At 35.1% G+C, this 19,483-nt stretch overlaps 1 protein-coding gene across 1 annotated transcript; it reads left to right on the top strand.

Annotated features, from left to right (window-relative positions):
- The first annotated feature begins 9,938 nt into the window (after nt 1–9,938).
- On the top strand, nt 9,939–10,877 carry LOC106833435 (olfactory receptor 4F3/4F16/4F29-like). Its single transcript, XM_014844625.3, has one exon. It carries the CDS (start codon nt 9,939–9,941, stop codon nt 10,875–10,877), a length of 939 nt encoding a protein of 312 aa, XP_014700111.1.
- Nucleotides 10,878–19,483: the final 8,606 nt, after the last annotated feature.

The raw sequence follows: 19,483 nt of genomic DNA, 5'->3' as shown, positions 1-19,483 counted from the left end.
CAGCAATTAGATTGTCTTCAATTTTTTGCTCTGTCTTGAAAATTCTTGCATATACCTCTGTCTACCTTTCAGATTACTTCTTTTATAGATTGATATATTTGGAATTAATAATTAACATACTATTATTTTAAGCTCTTTATTTTCATTATCCTTATTCTTCAGAACTTTTTACCTGCTTAAAAATATTCCATTACAGTACCTGTCACAAAGCACTGAATATGAGCATATTAAATACCTTTGTCCCTTTAAAAGACAAAAAAAGATAAAATCTTGCTTTAACTTTCTTCAATTTTTGTATGCTTGTGCTTTTTCACATGTTGTTATTAATCTGAATTCTTTGAATACGTGTGAGAAGAATCCAATGAAAACAAGCTGAAAATAACTAAAACAGAAAAGAAATATATAGTTTTCGTTTTGCAAGAGGAAAACATCTAGAGAGCTGTTGTATAACGATGTGAATATACTGAACACTACTGAACTGTGTGCTTAAAAAGGGAAGATGGTAAATTTTATGTTATGTGTGTTTTTTTTTACTACAATTAAAAATAAAAAAAAATATTTTTAAAAAAGGAAGTACTGACTCAGGTTATTGGGATATCCAGTATTGTAGTCAGCCTCGAGGACTCAGGGATTCACTCAATTACACATTCTTAGATTTTACTCTCTCATTCACCTGCTTTCTCTTGCTCTTTTCTCTCTTTCTCTTTCTCCTCCCTTTCTATCTTTTGACTCTGTTTATCTCTGTACATTGGTCTTATTTTCTTTTTCTGCACCTGAATTTCTTTATGTATAGTTTGGGGAGAGGAGAGAGACTGCAAATAGCTCCAACTTTAAATCACCCCAGCAGAGCAATCTCATAGAAAATGGGAAAGTTTTCTTTCCCAGAATCCTTGTTAAAATACAATGAAAGGATCCTGACTGGCATTGTTTTTGTTTCACGCCAGGTCTGTATCACATACCCACCCCAGTGGACAGGGAACAAGATCCATGTGGTTGACAGCCTCCAAAGAACTACATGAATTTGAGGAAGAGCATTTTCCAAATAGTGGAGGTAGGGTACAGCCCTCAGTGAGAGGGGAAAAGTAATTCAGGGCAGACAAAAAAATTGTCACATCCTGTAGGTAGAATATTAATTTTGTCATATTGATTTACCAGTCCCAAATATATGTTAATGACACTAACTCCTTTATTATCATATTTGTGTCTAAAATGTTTCCCCCAATTTGTTTTCTTTTTAATTTTAGCTATCATATTCTTCAATTTTAAAGTTGTAGTTTTTTGTGACTCAAACTCCATGAGGCTTTTAAATTGTGACTCCATAGTTTTATTCTTAGGAAGTACTTTTCCATTGCAATACCTAATAAATATTCACAAACATGTATTTCTAAAATAGATTATCCACCTGAAAATTATTTTAGGTGTAAAAAATAAGAGAGAATCTAAATTTTTCAAATTTTCTTAAATTTCCTCAGCACCAGTGAATAATCATTTCTGTTCTGATTTCTAACCTTTTTTTACTACATTATTACATAAAATATGGTCCTTGTCTCTTCTGAGATCCAGACCCATATATAATATATCTTCTGACATCTCCTCTCAAACGTCTCATATGTCCTTTGACTGAATACATTCATAACAGTTCTCATGATCATTGCTGAAAACTGTGTCTTCCTCCAATGTCATATTTTCCATCATCAAAACAACTAACCCAAGAGTAATCCTCTCCCTCTTCATCACCCCCCACTTCTATCTCTCTCTCAATTTTTTATTCATGCAGCAAATATCAAGTGCCAACTAAGTGCTAGACATTATTGTAGCTTTTGGAATACATCAGTAAATAAAACATAAAAAAATATTTCTACCGTTGTAGAGCTTATATTCTAGTAGAGCTATACAGAGAATAAATAATAAGCAAAGTAAATATGCAAGTTTTAAAGTAAATTAAAAAGAAATGAGTGCAATAGCAATATAATAGAGTAGGCTAAGATGAATCAGAAACTCTAGAGTTGGGGGAGTAGCTTGCACTTCCAAGTAGGGTAGTCAGGGTAGGTATCATTGGAAAGGTGTCATTGAGCAAAGGTTTGATATAGGTAAGTGAGTTAGCAACGCAGATATGCAGTGTGTTCAGGAAACAGGAAGAAGGCCAATGTGACTTTGTCAGTGTAAAAAGTTGGAGCGTAGTGGCAATGTGATTTTGTCAGCGTAAAAATGTTGAATAGTAGGAGAACATTCAAGGAAGTAAAGAGATGCCAAATAATGTAAGATTCTGTAGACCATTGTAAAGAATTTGGATTTTACTCTGAGGAAGTGGGGACCATTGATGGATTCAGAGCACAGAGGTGGCATGATATTACTTACACTTAAAATTATTCTTATATCTCATTGTCCTGCTAAGAATAGTCTGAGGGAGGTGGGGCAATGGTCCACACGATGATGTTAGTAATGTTTTTCAGAAATTAAGGAAGTGAGAGATGGTGATTTGGATAGCAATGCAGATGGTAAGATGTGGTGAGATTTTGAAGAGTTAGCTAACAGGATCTGCCAATTGGTAGGATATTGCATATGAGAGAAATGACTCCAAGTTTTTTGACTTAAGCTACTGGAAGGATGGATTTGTCATCACTTAAGATGGAAGAGCAGGTAAGAGCAGGAGTTCGATTTTGTGTAATTACATTTAAGATGCTTATTGGATAGCCAAATGAAAATGTAAAGTAGACATCTGGATAAGCAAGTCTGATATAAAAGGTAGAAATCTTAACAGCAGATTGACATGTAGATGTTACTTGAAGGGACAGTACTAGATGTGATATCCTAGAGATGAATACAGAGAGGAAAGACATGAGGTTTAAGACCTGAACCTTGGTATTCTCAAACATTAAGAGATCAGAAAGAGAGTGAATAATAATGAATGAAGACTAAGAAGGAACTGTCAGTGATACAGAAGAAAAAAGGATTGTGTGCTGCCTGGGAAGCCAAGTGCAGAAAATGTGTGTGAAGACTGGAGGAAATAACTGTGATTAAAAGATGAGAACTGAGGATTGATCATTGGATTTAGATACAAAGGTCATGGGAGAACTAAAAGACAAGTGTTAGTGCAGGTACTAGGGGCACATTTTGATTGGAGTGGATTTCAGAGAAAACAAGAGAGGAATTAGAAAAAGAGAGCAGAGACAACTCTTTTGAGGAATTTTCCTGCAATTGTCTTTAGAGAAGTAGCCAGAAAGGGAAGCTGGATTAAGAGATTTAAAGATGGGAGATATAACACATGGTGAAAGCTGAGGAGAATGATACAATAGAGAGGGAAACATGGATGATATAGAAGAGAGAGGGGGAAAGCTGGAGTGGTTCTTGAGTGCACAGGAGTGGAGTGTGGGAGGCGGGTGGTGGTTATAATGAATGAGGTAAGGGTTTAGTTAGATCCTAGTTAGTTTGGTTTAGAAGGAAGAGAAGAGGACATATTTTTTCTTCTGCCATCTCAAGCTATAATTCTGTATCTATCTTCAAATTGATGTGGCATCTACTTTTCTTTGTTATGGTAGTTGTTCTTGCCTGATATTTTGATTTTGCCCTATGAAATAAAAGGGCAACATTGCACCTTTATTTTGTACTTTGACACAATTTGTGTCAAAGAGGTATGCCATAGAGAAGAACAGGAAAGAGTTTTTCACTTCTGACTTTAAAGTGAGACTGAGTTTTATTAGCCATATAATTTGATTTAATTCATAGATTGCAATTAGCCAGTGGTAACAATGCTTGTTCTGCAACGCTGTTCTGAGGATTCAGCAAAATAATATGCAAAAGGATTAATTTCCAAAATCACTTTATTTTCACATGTTAAAATGTTCTTTCTTCTGAAATAAAGCTCAAAAAATTATTTCCTCAAGGTTTTAAAAATACATTTCTACATTTTAAGTTGAATATGTTCTATTCAAATTATCATAAAATAACTAAAAATAGAAAGGTCATTTTAACTTTTCTGTGGAATGCATTTTCAATCACCACATATAAAGATTTAAAATAGTTCTATAATATGGCAATAATTCTCTTTGCCAAAATAAAATTACAAACATATTATTTGCTTTCATTAACAGTTTCTCTCTTGGCTATACTGGGATAACAGAAAAGATCATATGCAATAACTCCTCAGGCCAAGTGCTCAGTCTAGCAATCCCACATGTCTGCAGCATCAATTGATCACTCCCCTCTGGGGCTATAATTAGCTTCCACTCTTCACAACGGCACCATTTTATACAGTTATTTGTATGTGTCTGTAATGATCCTGAATAGGATCTGGTTGATTTTTTTGGAGAGCGTAACAGAATCTTTAGTGATGCTGATCTCTTATTTCCTTTTGGAAAACAGGTGGGTGAGGGGGATACAAATAGAAAGAAATCAGACATCAAAGTTTCTCTGTTCTAAGGATAGAGAAGATTTTTGTGATGTGATGAATTTTCTCAAGTCAGATCCACTTTATTACAGTAGTTTCTTAATTAAGTTTCTTCTCTCTTTTGTTCCTCCCTTCTAGGTTATCTATCACACTGACAGGTAAATCATCTTCCTTGAGCACTGGTCTTATCATTAACAGCTTGCTCCTAATTCTTTGCTCACCTTTATTTATTAACAACGCTTAGTCATCTTAAGGTAGAACCTTAGGTCAGATAAAACTTGTCTCAACTTTTTTTCTTATCTTACATTCCAGTATTCTCTTAAACAATTTCTATTCTCCAGGCAACCTGAACTATTCACCATTGTCCTCGAGAACCTTGAATTTACCTGTCATTTCTCCTGTTGTACCACCATGTTTGAAATAATCCTTCAAACTCTGTCTTTATATATTGTAACATTTACTATTTATAAAAGCTCAATGCCACATTTTCCACTTTGTATTCACTGATCACCACAGCCACAATTTTCACCTTCCACTTGGCTCAGGCATTACTCAGTCTGTGATGTTCATCTCACTATGCCTGTTGGGTATTTACTTAAACTATTAGATAGGCATTGTCTTTCTAAGCCACGAACACAGAATAGATCCTGAGTAAATGCATTTTAATTAATAGAAAATTAAATAAGAAGGTATTGTAGAATAGAAATAAAGAGAGGTAGGACTACGTTGGCCTGAGTTGCCATCTTCATCCATAACTGATTGTTTGATGTGCATAAACTATATTTCTGTTTTCTATTTACACAGGGATAGCAACAGCTGTGGCTGAAGAATGCTAAGTGGATCTTGAAAAAATAGTGGTTTGGGAGCAAATGTCTTATTTCCTGAGAGGCAGGTATTTGTGGGTTTTCCTCCGCTTCCCAGGCAAGTTTATGCAAATTTTTATCTGGATGAGCACAATCTTTGTAAATCCCAAGAAGCACCCCCTCTCTCATGCAGATGTCAATGACCAGTGTTATCTAAGGTGGTCAAGAAGGGCTTCTAAACAGTTTTTGTGAGAACTTATCCATGGCTTTGGCTGTTGGGAGAGCAGTGGTTGGGGTAAATGGCACAGTCTGACTTCTTATTTCTCAGAATGCAAACTTCTCACAAAACAAGCCCTGAGCAGTATCTCTACTTCAGGGCAAAAACATTCTATGGAAATGTTCCCAATGAAGCCTTTCAAGCTACTGGACATCAGCATAGACATGAAAACCTAATTTGAAATCAGCCCTACTTGATTATCTCAGAATAATGAATTAAGAATTAAAGATTTTTTAACACTTGGCACTAAGAACTGGGACGTATAGCTTACTGGTCCTTACTTTGTGTTAGGTACCACTTACTGTGCCCCCACAATGTAGTAGATACTGTCTTAAGCATATATTACATGTATATCACCCAGTTCCCACCACAACCTACCAGGGAGGCATTGTTATCTCCTTTAACAAAGGAGGAAACTGAGGCTCTGAGAGCTTAAGTAACTTTCCCATACTCACATAGCAAGTGAGTAGTGGAGTCTGGATTCGAAAATAGGCCTAATAGACGTCAAAGCCTAAGCTAATCACAGCTCTATGTAAGCTTCTCAAATCAGAGGAGCAGATATAATTTATGGCTGATTTACATTGGCATTGCATTATAAAAAAGCAAACTGTCTATTAATTATCATGTGTGAAATTCACAGAAATTGTGTGAGCTTGGCTGGGCAGCTACTGAAGGAGTTTCCATTTTGATCTGAGTCACTTGATTAGAGGTGGGAGTTGGATCTTCCTATTTACTTTTATCTGGTCTCTTCTGAACTTCTTCCCTCTGTCCTTGTATACTTTCATTGTTTTCTTTCTCTTCCTTTTATTTTCATAGTACCTTTATCTTCTAATTTCTCCTTTATGTGTGTCTTTCTCTCTGTTTTTGTTTTTTGTTTCTGCTTCCTCTATTCCTTTTTCCTTTCTGTGTCTCAGATTATTTCCAAGATTCATGAGATTAAGTTGAATGTTGGATGTAGATTTGCAGAGGAGCGTTTCCTCCTATCCCCAAGCCAAACATATGTTGTAAAGGGTTGGATGCCTCTGGATAGAGGCTATTACTTATGGTTACTATCAATTTGAGATGAGAAATATTCTTCTTTTTATGCAGAATCTATTGGAAAAGATGGTGGAGAGAGGAGAGCATTGGAGTCCTGGCTCCTGGAGTGTGGAGGGGTTATTAACTAACCTCTCATTATGGAAATATTTACTGACTTTCATACCTAGTTATGAACTTTGGGTGATATACAAATGAAAATTTTAAAGCATTATGATTAATAGTCAAAAACTCTACAAATTACAGATCAAGGTATTTACTAACTCATATTAAAATGAGAGATCGCCTTCCATCCTCTTCTTGAAATCCTTGACCTCATTAGATGACACTGGTCTTTCCTTTGAATTTGTATTCTTTTTCTTTCTCACATATTCAACGAATAATTTTCTCTACTCTTCATATGGCATATATTGTATACTATATAATATTGTAGCTATTTGATGTGCAATTTATGTCTTTCCCATAAGTTTATTAAGTTTGTGACTTAGAAAAGTTAGAAAGAAATAAAACCCTGACCATTATGGACTAGAACTCTCAAGAAAATCTTACTAAAATAATTGAGAACTAATATTGCCTTTTGAGGGGAGTAAAATATAGAGAGACAGAAAGAATGGTGGGATAACAAGTATTCCATCAAATAGTTTACCATTGTTGTATCCTTCCAAATGAGCACCAAAATAAGAAGATTGATCAAAGTACAGCAGCAATGAATAATCTCATTTCTGTGTGCAGTTTACTTCTAAAATTTAATTGATCACTTTTTTTGTATTGAGTTATGATTGTCACGCAAAATAATTTAGTGCAAATAATAAGTAGTTTGTCTCAATGCTGGTGTTTAGTGTCGGTTTTAACTCAGAAAATGGTATTTTTAATTTCAATTTTTACTCTTCTTTCTTAGGTTATTTTCTACAGGATATGTACTTTCTGGATGAGGAATTCAGAGACTTGGGTTCTGGTCCTCAGTTCTGGCACTAGTGTGACCATGGGAAATTCAGTATACATTTTTTGAATCCCAAGTTTTTCATCTAAATAATGGTCAATCTGGACCAGGACATCCCTTAGATCAAATTGTCAGTATAATTTCACTGGCTACTTATGCTTCTCTTCACAAAACTTTTCATGTTTCTTCTTCAGTTGCAGTTGCTGAGTATTTCTCACCGTTTTCCCAGTGCCTCAGTCATTCACTCATGCATTTCATGCCACCAGTCTTCTTCATTCCATCTGTCCCTCCCGCAATCAGCAGCACACATAGTTCCCTCTTCTCCAGCCCAGGCTCACATGTCTGATGACTGAAGAACTTGAGGTTATAGAAAAGTGTGTATCTTGAGACTATGGACTGTAGGCTCAGGAGGTGACAGCAAAATAAATTGAATTAGTTGAGTATGGAGTCACTCAGCTAAGAAGTGGTGAGACAGAATTACAGTCAGATGACAGTGAAAGTTTCTGGAAGTTTTGGACCAGAGGGATGTGTTAGGATAGATAAGAGCATCATCTGAACATGTGTTTTTGTGAGAAGATTCTTCAGATTTCTGAAGTTGTGTCTACAAAAGGAGAACAGTGTCAGTAACTTGTTCTTCTGCATCCTAGCACCTTCTAAGGGAATAGAAGTTTAGGAGCTGATTTCAGGTTCACTCCCCTATTGGAACTGACTCTAGTGGATATTTGGACACACAGAAATGGAATCCTCTCCATCCCCTCCATCCCTTGTCTACCTAAACAGACTGATATACTCAAAACTTAAAAGGCACCAACCCTTTAGTATCAGCTTTAGGTGCACATGATCAAGCCAACGTGAAAGCTCTTGTGCCCTCCTATAAAGTTACCAAAGTTTGATAGTCTTCTCATTTTATAAGGGGCTAAAAGCTTAAAAATATAAATGATTTTGGAGATACAACACACCTGAATCTATTTCAGACTCAGTAATTATATGATATCAAATTCAGAGCAAGTTACAATCAAGGAAAGCACTTCATACTGTAAAAGAATGGACATACCACAGGGCAGAAAAAAGGAATGTGTGAGTGAGGCTGAGGCAATGAAGAAGAAAAACAGCATTTCAAGGTTTCCAAGTGCTGATAAGCACCTTAATGTGTTCAGACAAACAGAAGCTATTTGCAGGTTTATGTCACATCCTTTGTAGTGATAAAGGCATATAATTTAACAGAAATTAGGGTGGAATCCCAAATATTTATACATATAATAGGCCTGGATAAATCTTGCAGGGCCAACTGTGGGCTCCAGAGGGAACTTTATTGAGTACTGTGACCAGTAGAAAGATTTGTATGACTTTGTAGAACTTTTCAAATACAGGAAGATTCAGTGGATGAACCTGGAGGATATTACGGTAAGTGGAATAAGCCAGTCACAAAAAGACAAATACTGTATAATTCCACTTATATGAAGTATCTCAAGTAGTCAAACTCATAGAAACAGAAAGTAGAATGGTGGTTACCAGGGACTGGGGGGTGGAGGGGAAGGGAGTTGTTATTTAATGGGTGTAGAGTTTCAGCTCTGCAAGATGAAAAAGTTCTGGAGGTCTGTTTCACAGTGTGTACTGTGAATATTACTTACTAGCACTACTGAACTGTACACTTAGAAAGGATTAATATCATAAACTTTACATCGTGTGTTTTTTGCCTCAATAAACAAGTGGGCAGATTTAGAAGAGCAGTGAACCTCACGTAATATGATAAAAAGGACTAAAATTCTATCTTGATAAAGCGCATATATTCCCTCTTTTACTAGTCTTGTCTGGTTCTGATGTTTCATATTCTCCAGTTTCATTTATTTTATTCTCACTCTATATCCTATTCTACAGTTTGTTTCTTCATAATTCAGCCCCATCTGATGTTTCAGAAAACTCTCACTCCTAGATGGTGATCCATTTATTAATCTTAGTTTTCCCCTAACCCTACTATCTGAGTGTAAATTGTACTGAGAGAAGAATAAGAAAATGACCATAAAAGGGAGATGAAATGTGTTGACATGTGAAAGTAGGGTAAGATATAATATGCATTCATACCTAGTTTCCCTTTGGAAAACTTTGGGGGTAATTAAATAAATATATTTCCACATACTGTCTCTCTCCATTTAGGAGTGAGGATACTTTCTTAATTGTATGTTCTGTTTCTTGCTGCAGGCACCTGTGAAACTTCTGTTCTTGCCTATATTTCCTAACAATTTAACCAATTTTAGAATATGAGAGCTTTTGCTGAGAGTTCCAATCATGATATGATCCCTTGAGTTGTGCTTATATCACCATCATCATCATCATTATCATGATTTCGCAAATGTGAAGAGTTGAATAACCAGGTAGTTCTGGTTTGTAATGTGAACAGTGCAACATAAGTAATTAATACACTATCATCCCTAATAATCACAATTTATTTTTCATTTTCTTAGTTCTCATGATTTCAGCCACAGCTAAGTTGGATTAATGGATGGAAGGAATTATTCCGTTGTGTCTGAGTTTGTGTTTCTGGGACTCACACATTCATGGGAGATCCAACTTCTCCTCCTGGTATTCTCTTCTGTGCTCTATGTGGCAAGCATGACTGGGAATATCCTCATTGTGTTTTCTGTGACCACTGATCCTCATTTACATTCCCCCATGTACTTCCTACTGGCCAGTCTCTCCTTCATTGACTTGGGAGCCTGCTCCACGACTTCCCCCAAGATGATTTACGACCTTTTCAGAAAGCACAAAGTCATCTCCTTTGGAGGTTGCATTGCTCAGATCTTCTTCATCCATGTCATTGGTGGTGTGGAGATGGTGCTGCTCACAGCCATGGCCTTTGACAGATATGTTGCCATATGTAAGCCTCTCCACTACCTGACCATTATGAGCCCACAAATGTGCATTTTGTTTCTGGCTGCTGCCTGGGCCCTTGGCATTATTCATTCACTTTTTCAACTAGCATTTATTGTTAATTTACCCTTCTGTGGTCCTAATGTATTGGACAGCTTTTACTGTGACCTTCCTCGGCTCCTCAGACTGGCCTGTACAGATACCTACAGATTGCAGTTCATGGTCACTGTCAACAGTGGGTTCCTTTGTGTTGGCTCCTTCCTCATACTCCTCATCTCCTATGTCTTTATCCTGTTTACCGTTTGGAAGCATTCCTCAGGTGGTTCATCCAAAGCCCTCTCCACTTTGTCAGCTCACATCACTGTGGTAATTTTTTTCTTTGGTCCAACCATGTTTGTCTATACATGGCCACACCCCAATTCACAGATGGACAAATTTCTTGCTATTTTTGATGCTGTTCTCACTCCTTTTCTGAATCCAGTCATCTACACACTCAGGAATAAAGAGATGAAGGTAGCAATGAAGAGGTTTTTCACACCGTTAGTGAGTTTTAGAAAGATTTCATAAATGATATTATAAGATCTTTACCCTGACCATTATGTAGCCTGTATCTGGAATTTTAGAATCATCTTCTTTAGTGTATCAGCTATTGATCTGGGTGTTACCACACTCCTAAAGAGTGTTCCACTTCCCTAAGAAGAATGAAGATTTGGACAAAATCTTAATTCAAAACTTATGTTAATTCATATAAATTTGAATATATATGTGTTAATTATAGTTCTTTCTTTGTAGTTGGTTTCTTTATCTTCTTTTTCTCTCAAGATTATCAGTTTATCATTGGCTTGCAATTTGTCCATATATGTTCTCATAATCTGCCTCTTGAGGTAACCAAGATGCTAATTATTCACTTTGTCATTGATAATCTTCACTTTTATTGATAATGGCTAATTTTCTTATTCCTTTTATGAGTTGGAAAACATCCATGCCTCATCCAAGTTCTTCAGGCATATTTTAAGCCATAAACTCTCATTTCATGATGAGGATGACATCATCAGCAGGAAAATTTTATGTTTAGATTCTTTTTCCAATAGTTAAAAACAATGTGATTTCAGAGCAGAGGATTATGAATCTCTCCCTCTTCATTGTGTTCTGCCTTCTTGCCCCTATTTTTGCTATTCTTTCTCTTAGATAATTGTCTCATGATCACTCAGTATTTTTTCTTTTCATAATAAGAACCTCTCTTGGAAGAATTTTGAAAACCTTAATCTAACAACATCCACTGGTGTCCTTTTGTTCACATACATATGTATGTTCATGAAGCAGTGATTTATTCTTCCATTTATCTGTTGCCTAAAACTAATTTTTGCTTACTATATACATAGAATATTGCTTACTCTTTATCTGGAATTGTTTCTAGGAATACATGGAAGCACCCCACAATGTGTGGCCTGAAAGAGTTATAATTGGAGAGAGATATCAATCAAATATTTGCAACACAACTTGTATAAGTTTTTGTAGTGATTTGTAAAAATATAGACTAAGATTTCCAGTTCTAGCTAAATGTCATAAACCCAGCACAGCCTATTTTTCCCATTAATTACACCTAAACAATCTTGAAAATTTAGAGGAAAACTACCTGAGGCAAGAAAAACAAAGTAAGGAAAAGTTGGCATATTGCAGAGGGGAAGCAAAACTTGAAGAAGCAACCCATAAGCGAGTGAGTTTCTTAGTTTGTTTGTTTTTCTCTCATGGCTTTTACTTGTGAGCAGACTCCAGATGCAGGGCTATTGTTGCCATGATACAGGCTGAAAAAACTCTAAGAGAAAACCAAGCCTTCTGGCCAGGGAAGCAGGAAAAGTGGTCCTTTCAAGCTGGAAAGTGTGGGGGAATTACTTTTTATCCCCTCCTTTCTCTCTTTGCATCATCCTACAGCAGCCCTATTGCAGAACTATAGCAGTGGAGCAGGAAGCTAAAACACTAGGAGATACTCCATCTTTTTGGACAAAGGAACTGAGAGAGGAGCCCTGTGTTCTGAAGAATGTAGAGGAAATTCCCATAACTTTTTCTGCCTCTTTTTTCTTGCCACATTAGCCCAAGAACAAAACCTAGTTATGGAACTGCAGCTCAGAAGAATTCAGGCAGCTAAAACTCCAAGAGAAATTCCATATTTCTGGTCAGATGATGATAAAAAGGAGTCTTGCAAGTCAAAGAGTGTGTGAAGATTCTTGGAGATAAGAGTCCTGGAGGAAGAGACTCCCCTAAATCAGCATAGGCACCAGCACACATGCAGGGCTGGGTCCTGAGCTGTGCATGCTTGGGACAGATCCAAAGCAGCATAACAATCCCTTTGAATACTTATCTATGTTGTAAACTTCTACCAAAATCCCAGGCTAACCATGAGTGTGACATGAGGAGGGCAAGCTCAAAGCAGCAAAGTAAAGGCTTTGAAAGCAGAACTGACATTGGAACTACTGCCAGCAGAAGGTACAACCAAACTTATGGTCTGAACCTAACTTATTGCCTACTAAAAGAAGCAATCAGAAACAAAAAATTCTCCAGAGGATTTTAGTATTACCCAGAGTCTCAAAACATAATATTCAAAATGTCCAAGATAAAATCTAAAATAACCTGACATGCAAGAATCAGGAAAATGTGATCAATTCCCAAGGGAATGTTTTCAACCATTATTTCTTCAAATATTTTTTTCCATACTCATCTCTGTCTCCTCTTCTTCTGGGACTTCATGAAAGGAATGATAGGCTTTTTCAAAATGGTCCCCAGGTCACTAAAAATCTGTTCATTCCTTTTAAATCTTTTAAATCTCTGTTCTTCAGAGTGGGTATGTTTAACCTATGTTCTTCAGATTGGAGCATTTTTATTGATTTATCTTCAAGTTTGATGTCTCTTTCTTTTGTCATTTCTATCTGCTGTTGATCCCCTCCTGTAAATTTTCATTTCAAATAATGAATTTTAAAATTCTAAAATTTCCATATCACTTTTTTTTTAAAGATTGGCACCTGAACTATATGGTAGGTCCTTTACATTTTGCTTGAACTGGTAAAATATTAAATCTAAGTAGACTATGAAAGGTTAGGTATGTTATTGTAACCTCTAGAGAACCACTAAACAGCTACAACAACAACAAAAAATAGATAAAGCCAAAAAGTCAATATAAAAATTTAAGTCAAATCGTAAAATATATTTAAATAATCCAGAAAGAGACAGGATCAGATAAAGTGAAGATCAAAAACAAAGGGACAAACAGAAAAAAGAAGAAAAGAAGATAAAATGGTATACCTAAGTGACCATGCTAATAATTTTGCTAAATGTAGAGCCCTACATACTAAGTAAAGACAAATATTATCAGATTAGGAAAAAAAAAATCTAAATATATTACAAGAAACCCACTTTATATATAAAGGCATGCATACATTAAAACTAAAAGGATGGGGGCCAGCCTTAGTGGCTTAGTGGTTAAGTTTGGTGCACTCTGCTTCAGCATTCTGAGTTCAGTTCATGGACCCAGTCCTATACCACTCAGCTATCAGTGGCCATGATGTGATGGTGGCTCACATACAAAAAAATGAAGGAAGATTGGCAACAGATGTTATACCAGGGCGAATCTTCCTCAGCCAAAAAAAAAAAAAAGAATTAACAAAATATAGAAGGATGGAAAATATACCATGCAAATACCAATCAAAAGAAAATGGGAGTGATTATATTAATAACTAACAAAGTAGACTTCAGAATAAAGAAAGTTACTAAGGATTAAGATTGACATTGCATAATTAGTAAATGGTCAATTCCTCAAGAAGGCATAAAAATCATAAATGTATATGCATTCAATCATAGAGGTGCAAAATACATGAGATAAAATATAAAAACTTATAGAATTGAAAAGAGAGGTAAACTTATCCACACTCACACTTGGAGACTTAGACAACTCTCAGTAACTGATAGAAAAAGGATACAGAAAAATCAGGAAACAGAGCCCTATATAATACCACAAGCTAGTTTGATCCAATAATCATTTATAGAATAGTCTACCCAACGACAGCAGAATATACTCTTTTTTTTTTACAAGTGTGTACAGAGTATTCATAAAGACAGATCACATTCTGGAGCGTAAGGCAAACTTTACAAAAGTTAAAAAAATTGAAATAATACAAAATAATTCTCTGACAATAACATAATTAAGATGATTGATTTATTTATTTTTGGTGAAGAAGATTGGCCCTGGGCTAACACCTGTTGCCAATCTTCCTCTTTTTGCTTGAGGAAGACTGCCACTGAGCTAATATCTGTGCCAATCTTCCTCTATTTTGTATGTGAGATGCCACCACAGAACGGCTTGATGAGCACTGTGTAGGTTCACGCCTGGGATCTGAACCCATGAACTTCTGGCTGCTGAAGCAGAGCATGCGAACTCAATCACTGTAACACCAGGCTGGCGACAATGTAATTTATATTTATATATTGAAAGCAAATAAAATGAAATCTGGAGAATCTCCAAGTATTTGAAATTAAACAACATACTTAAATAATACAAGGGTCAAAAAAAGAAGTCATAAGGGAGATTAGAGACTATATGTGCTGAATGAAAAAGAAAATACACATCGAAATTAGTGTAATTCAACTAGAGGAAGGATTAGAGAAAAGTTCACATTATTAGCTGCCAATATTGGAAAATAAGGAAGTTATTAAACCAATACTCTAATATTTCACCTTAAGAAATTAAAAAAAGAAGAGCAAATTAAATACAGATAAGCAGAAGAAAGGAAACAATAATAATAATAATTGAAAAAAATCTTGAAAACAGAATAATCTATAAAATAATAATATTGAAACCAAAAGGAGATTTTTTTGGAACACATCAATAAATTGAAAATCCTCTGACCAGACTAACCACGGAAAAAAAAGAGAGAGAAGACTAAATAATCATTATCAGAAATGAAAGATGTGACTTCAGTATATACTCTAGACACTTCAACAAGATAATAATGAGATTCTATAAGTAACTTATACCCCTAAATTTAACAAGTTAAATGAAATGTTCAATTCTTGAAAGATAGAAAACACCCAAGTTGACTCAAGAAAAAATAAATAACTCGAATGATTTTATATTAGTTAAAGAAATTGAACTCAGTTAAAAACCTTCCAACAAAAAACTCTCTTTAGGTGATTTCACCAGCAAATTCTATCAAACATTTAGGGAAAAAATTCTATCAATTTTACACAATCTTTTTTGGAAAATAGTAAAGGAGGGAGCACTTTCCAACACAATATATGAGATCATCATCCCTCTGATATCAAAACTGTACAAAGACCTTACAAGAAAAGAAACTACAGACCAGGATCTACCATGAACATAGGCACAAAAATGCTCAACAAAATATAAGAAAATCAAAATCTGACACTTACAAACACAATAAATGCATCATAACCTAGTGGGTTTATACTAGGAATAAGAGGCTGGGCCAACATTTAAGTATCAATTTGACAAACTAAAGAAGTAACTACAAGTTTGTCTTAATAGATGCAGAAAAAACATTTGACAAAATTAAATTTGATTCATGACAAAAATTCTCAGCAAACAAGGAATAGTAGGGAATTTTCTTAGTCTGATTAAGGACATCAACAAAAACCTACAGCTAACATCATACTCAATGGTGAAAGACTGAATGCTTTCATTCTAAGATTGAGAATAAAGCAAAGATGTGTATCCTTACCACTCCTATTATAATTACCAAGTCCTGCCAGTGAAATAATTCAAGAGAAAGAAGAGCATACAGTTTCGAAAGGAAGAAATAAAATTGTCTCCATGTGCCAAAGACATGATTTTATATAGAGTAAATTCTAAGGAATCTGTAAGACAAGCTCCAAAAACTTATAAGTGAGTTCAGCAAGGCCGCAGGCTTCGAGTCAACATATAAAATTCAATTGTATTTCTATATACTGGAAATGCACAGTTGGAAACCAAAAATAAATTTTTAAAGATGCTAGTTATGATAGCACTTATAAACATGAAACCTAAGTATAAATATGACAAAATTTGTATGCTACTAATTACAAAACATTGATGCAATAAATCAAAGACAATGTAAATAAATCATAAATTGGAGGACTCAGTATTGTTAATAAGGCAATTCTTGACAAATCGGCCCACAGATTCCACAAAATCATGTTAGATACATCATCATATTTTTAAAGATGTCAACAAATTGATTCCAAAATTTGTATGGAAATGCAAAAGAACTAGAATAGTCAAAAACAATTTTAAAAATGAGAACAAAGTTGAACCGCAAGACATACATGTAGATCAGTGTAACAGAAAAAATGAATCAAGAAATAGACAACCCAAATATGTGCAAACACAACTCAATGTAGTCTTTTCAACAGATTGTGCTGAAACAATTAAACATTTATATGCGTAAGTTGAACTTCAACCTGTATCTCACATCTTACACAAAAATTAACTCAAAATGGATCATAAACCTACATATAAAATCTAAAATTATGAGATTTCTAGAATAAAATATTGGAGACCATTTTGTGAACCTAGTTTAGTAAAGATTTCTAAGATATGACATGAAAAACACAAAACATAAAAAAATTGATAAATTGTACTCCAACAAAATTAAACATTTCTGCACTGTTAATAAAGTGACAAGCCACATAGTGGCAGAAAAATATTTGCCTGTGATATATCTGAGAAATGACTTTATTTTGAATCCTATAAAGAACTCTCATTAGTAAGGAAAAAATGACCGAATTTAAATCAGCAAAAGATTTGAACAGATACTTTACCAAAGAAGATAAGTGGATAGCAAACACATGACAAGCCACTAACACTGTTAGTTCTTAGTGACAATAAATAAATAAATAAATAAATAAATAAATAAATAAATAAATAAGAAAAAAAGAAAACCTGGTAATTTCAGGGGTTCTTGATGTCGTGGAGCATCTGGAACTGTCATACATTACAGGTGGTGATGCAAAATGGTACAGCCACTTTGGAAAACCATTTGGAAGTTTCTTTTTTTATTATTATTATTTTATTTTGTTTTTGTGAAGAAGATTTGCCCTGAGCTAACATCCATTGCCAATCCTCCACTTTTTTTGCTAGAGGAGGATTAGCCCTGAGCTAACACTTGAGGAAGATTAGCCCTGAGGGCGTGGTGGAATGCATATTCAGAGTGAATGGGAAGGAATTGATGGTGCGCCTGTCATAAAAAATGTTCCCACAATCTGCTCCCTGGTTCCAAAAATTTAAGCTCCTCCCATGTACAAAATACATTCATCTCTTCCCAAAAGGCCTCAAATCTCATGCATACTATCAACTCAAGGTTCAACATGTTGCCATTTAAATTAAGTTCAGACGATGTTTCCCAGGTATGGCTCATTACACATAACTGCTTGAATATGAATCTTCTTGATTTGAAGATGTTATTAGCTCCTTGTCACCACATGCTACATACAGTTTCAAGATATGCATAGGGTAGTGACAATAGACACTTTTATCCAGAAAAGAGGAAATTGTAGAAACACAGCAGTCATTGCTATGTGTTACAAGGTTTGTTGTTTGGCTGAGTACAGCAAAATAACAAGGGCAAAGGAATTAACATGGAATTAAGGCTGGAAAAGGAGGAAGAGGGGAGGGGCATCAGGGGAGTGAGGGACGGTAAACATTTGGTGGGATCATTGGGTTGAGGGTCTTGGTGGAGTTGAATCATTCTTAGACTTGAAGCATTAGATGGAATGAGTGCATCTCCAACTAAATCCATCAAGTGCTACTAATTCTCTCTTAAATATATTGAAAATCGATTTACTCCTCAAACCCCCATACCTAGTCTAAGCAACTATATTTCTTGCTTTGACAAATATTTTGCTTCCTATTTGGCTCACCTGCATCCAGTCTAGACCACTTCAAATCCATTCTGTACACTGTAGCCAGACTGATATTCATAAATGTCGTCTGGTTAATTTTTTCTACTTAAAATTCTTCCTTGACTTATCATTCTCTTAGAAACTGTCTCCCACTGCTTATTTCAGCCTTCTCCTGTGTAATGTTCCCTTCATTTTCTCACAATGTGTTTTCAGGCACAATTCCCATGCCCGCTCTGACCTCAAGAGCACAAATTGTTCCCTCTGCAGGGAATGGTTTGTGCGCCACTCATAGTTAACTTTTATCTATCCTTTAGACCCTTGCTCCAGTGTAACTTCCTCAGGAAAAACTTCCTTGATCTTCTTTCTTACATCAAATCTTTCTATCACAGTAATTTTCACTTTATTGCAGAGTAATTTTATGGTTGCAATTTTACATTTGTTTGTGCAATGGTTTGATTAATATCTGCATCTCCCACTAATCTGTAAAAGTCCAAGATGCGAGACATAGCACTGGCACGCAGCACATTCCTGGTGTAGGGAGGGGTGCTCAGTAAATATTAGTAGAACAAATGAATCAATTAATTTTATTCATCCATTTTAATCCTTTTATTGTTAAGGTTTCTCTCTGTATTTTATTTCTTTTGTGTATGTTTTCTTTCAATAATTTTAAAAGTTTATAGTCTATTTTAGTTATTAACTGTATACAACATAGTTAATTCTTTAATTTTCTTTTACCTCCAAAGACACTATTCATTGACTCCTCACTATGAAATAGAAATTAGCGTACCTTCCTTTTACCTTTTAATTCACTTCCCCTTTCCCTTTGACCACTCAATCTTATTTGAATTTATTATGCCTAGTTCTTCTAATGATTACTTTTATACTTTAAAGCACTACTTAGTTAATCACTCTTAAAATGATCTGTTGCTTCTTTCCCACTGTAAAAGATGAGGAAACCAGAATTTCTTATAGAAATATTTATTTTCCTTTTTATTTTTGTTACTAAGATAATTATTCTTTATACTGACATAGTTTGTAACATTTGTATTCTGTTCTTTAACTATAAACCCAGAACTGTTTAATATTAAGCTTCATAATTCACTATTACCATATTATCTCTATTCACTTTTTGATTAGTTTGTTCTGTAATAGTTTTCTTCAGAAAGGCCTCATGGGAACTCTATTTGCTAATTTTTTTTTTTTTTTTGGTAGGTGGTTATGCTGTGCCCGTGGAGTCTGGTGACTTCAGTTGGATCTGCCTTGATGTGGCCTATGCTGTAACTTTT

The sequence above is a fragment of the Equus asinus genome, chromosome 2, assembly GCF_041296235.1.
Source record: "Equus asinus isolate D_3611 breed Donkey chromosome 2, EquAss-T2T_v2, whole genome shotgun sequence".
NCBI classification, from domain to species: domain Eukaryota; kingdom Metazoa; phylum Chordata; class Mammalia; order Perissodactyla; family Equidae; genus Equus; species Equus asinus.
The sequence above is the reverse complement of the archived record's forward strand: the minus strand, read 5'-3'. Positions and strand labels throughout refer to the sequence as shown.

What these genes read in the sequence shown, in the direction of transcription:
- LOC106833435 (XM_014844625.3), top strand. Translation starts at nt 9,939, where the DNA reads ATGGATGGAAGGAATTATTCCGTTGTGTCTGAGTTTGTGTTTCTGGGA.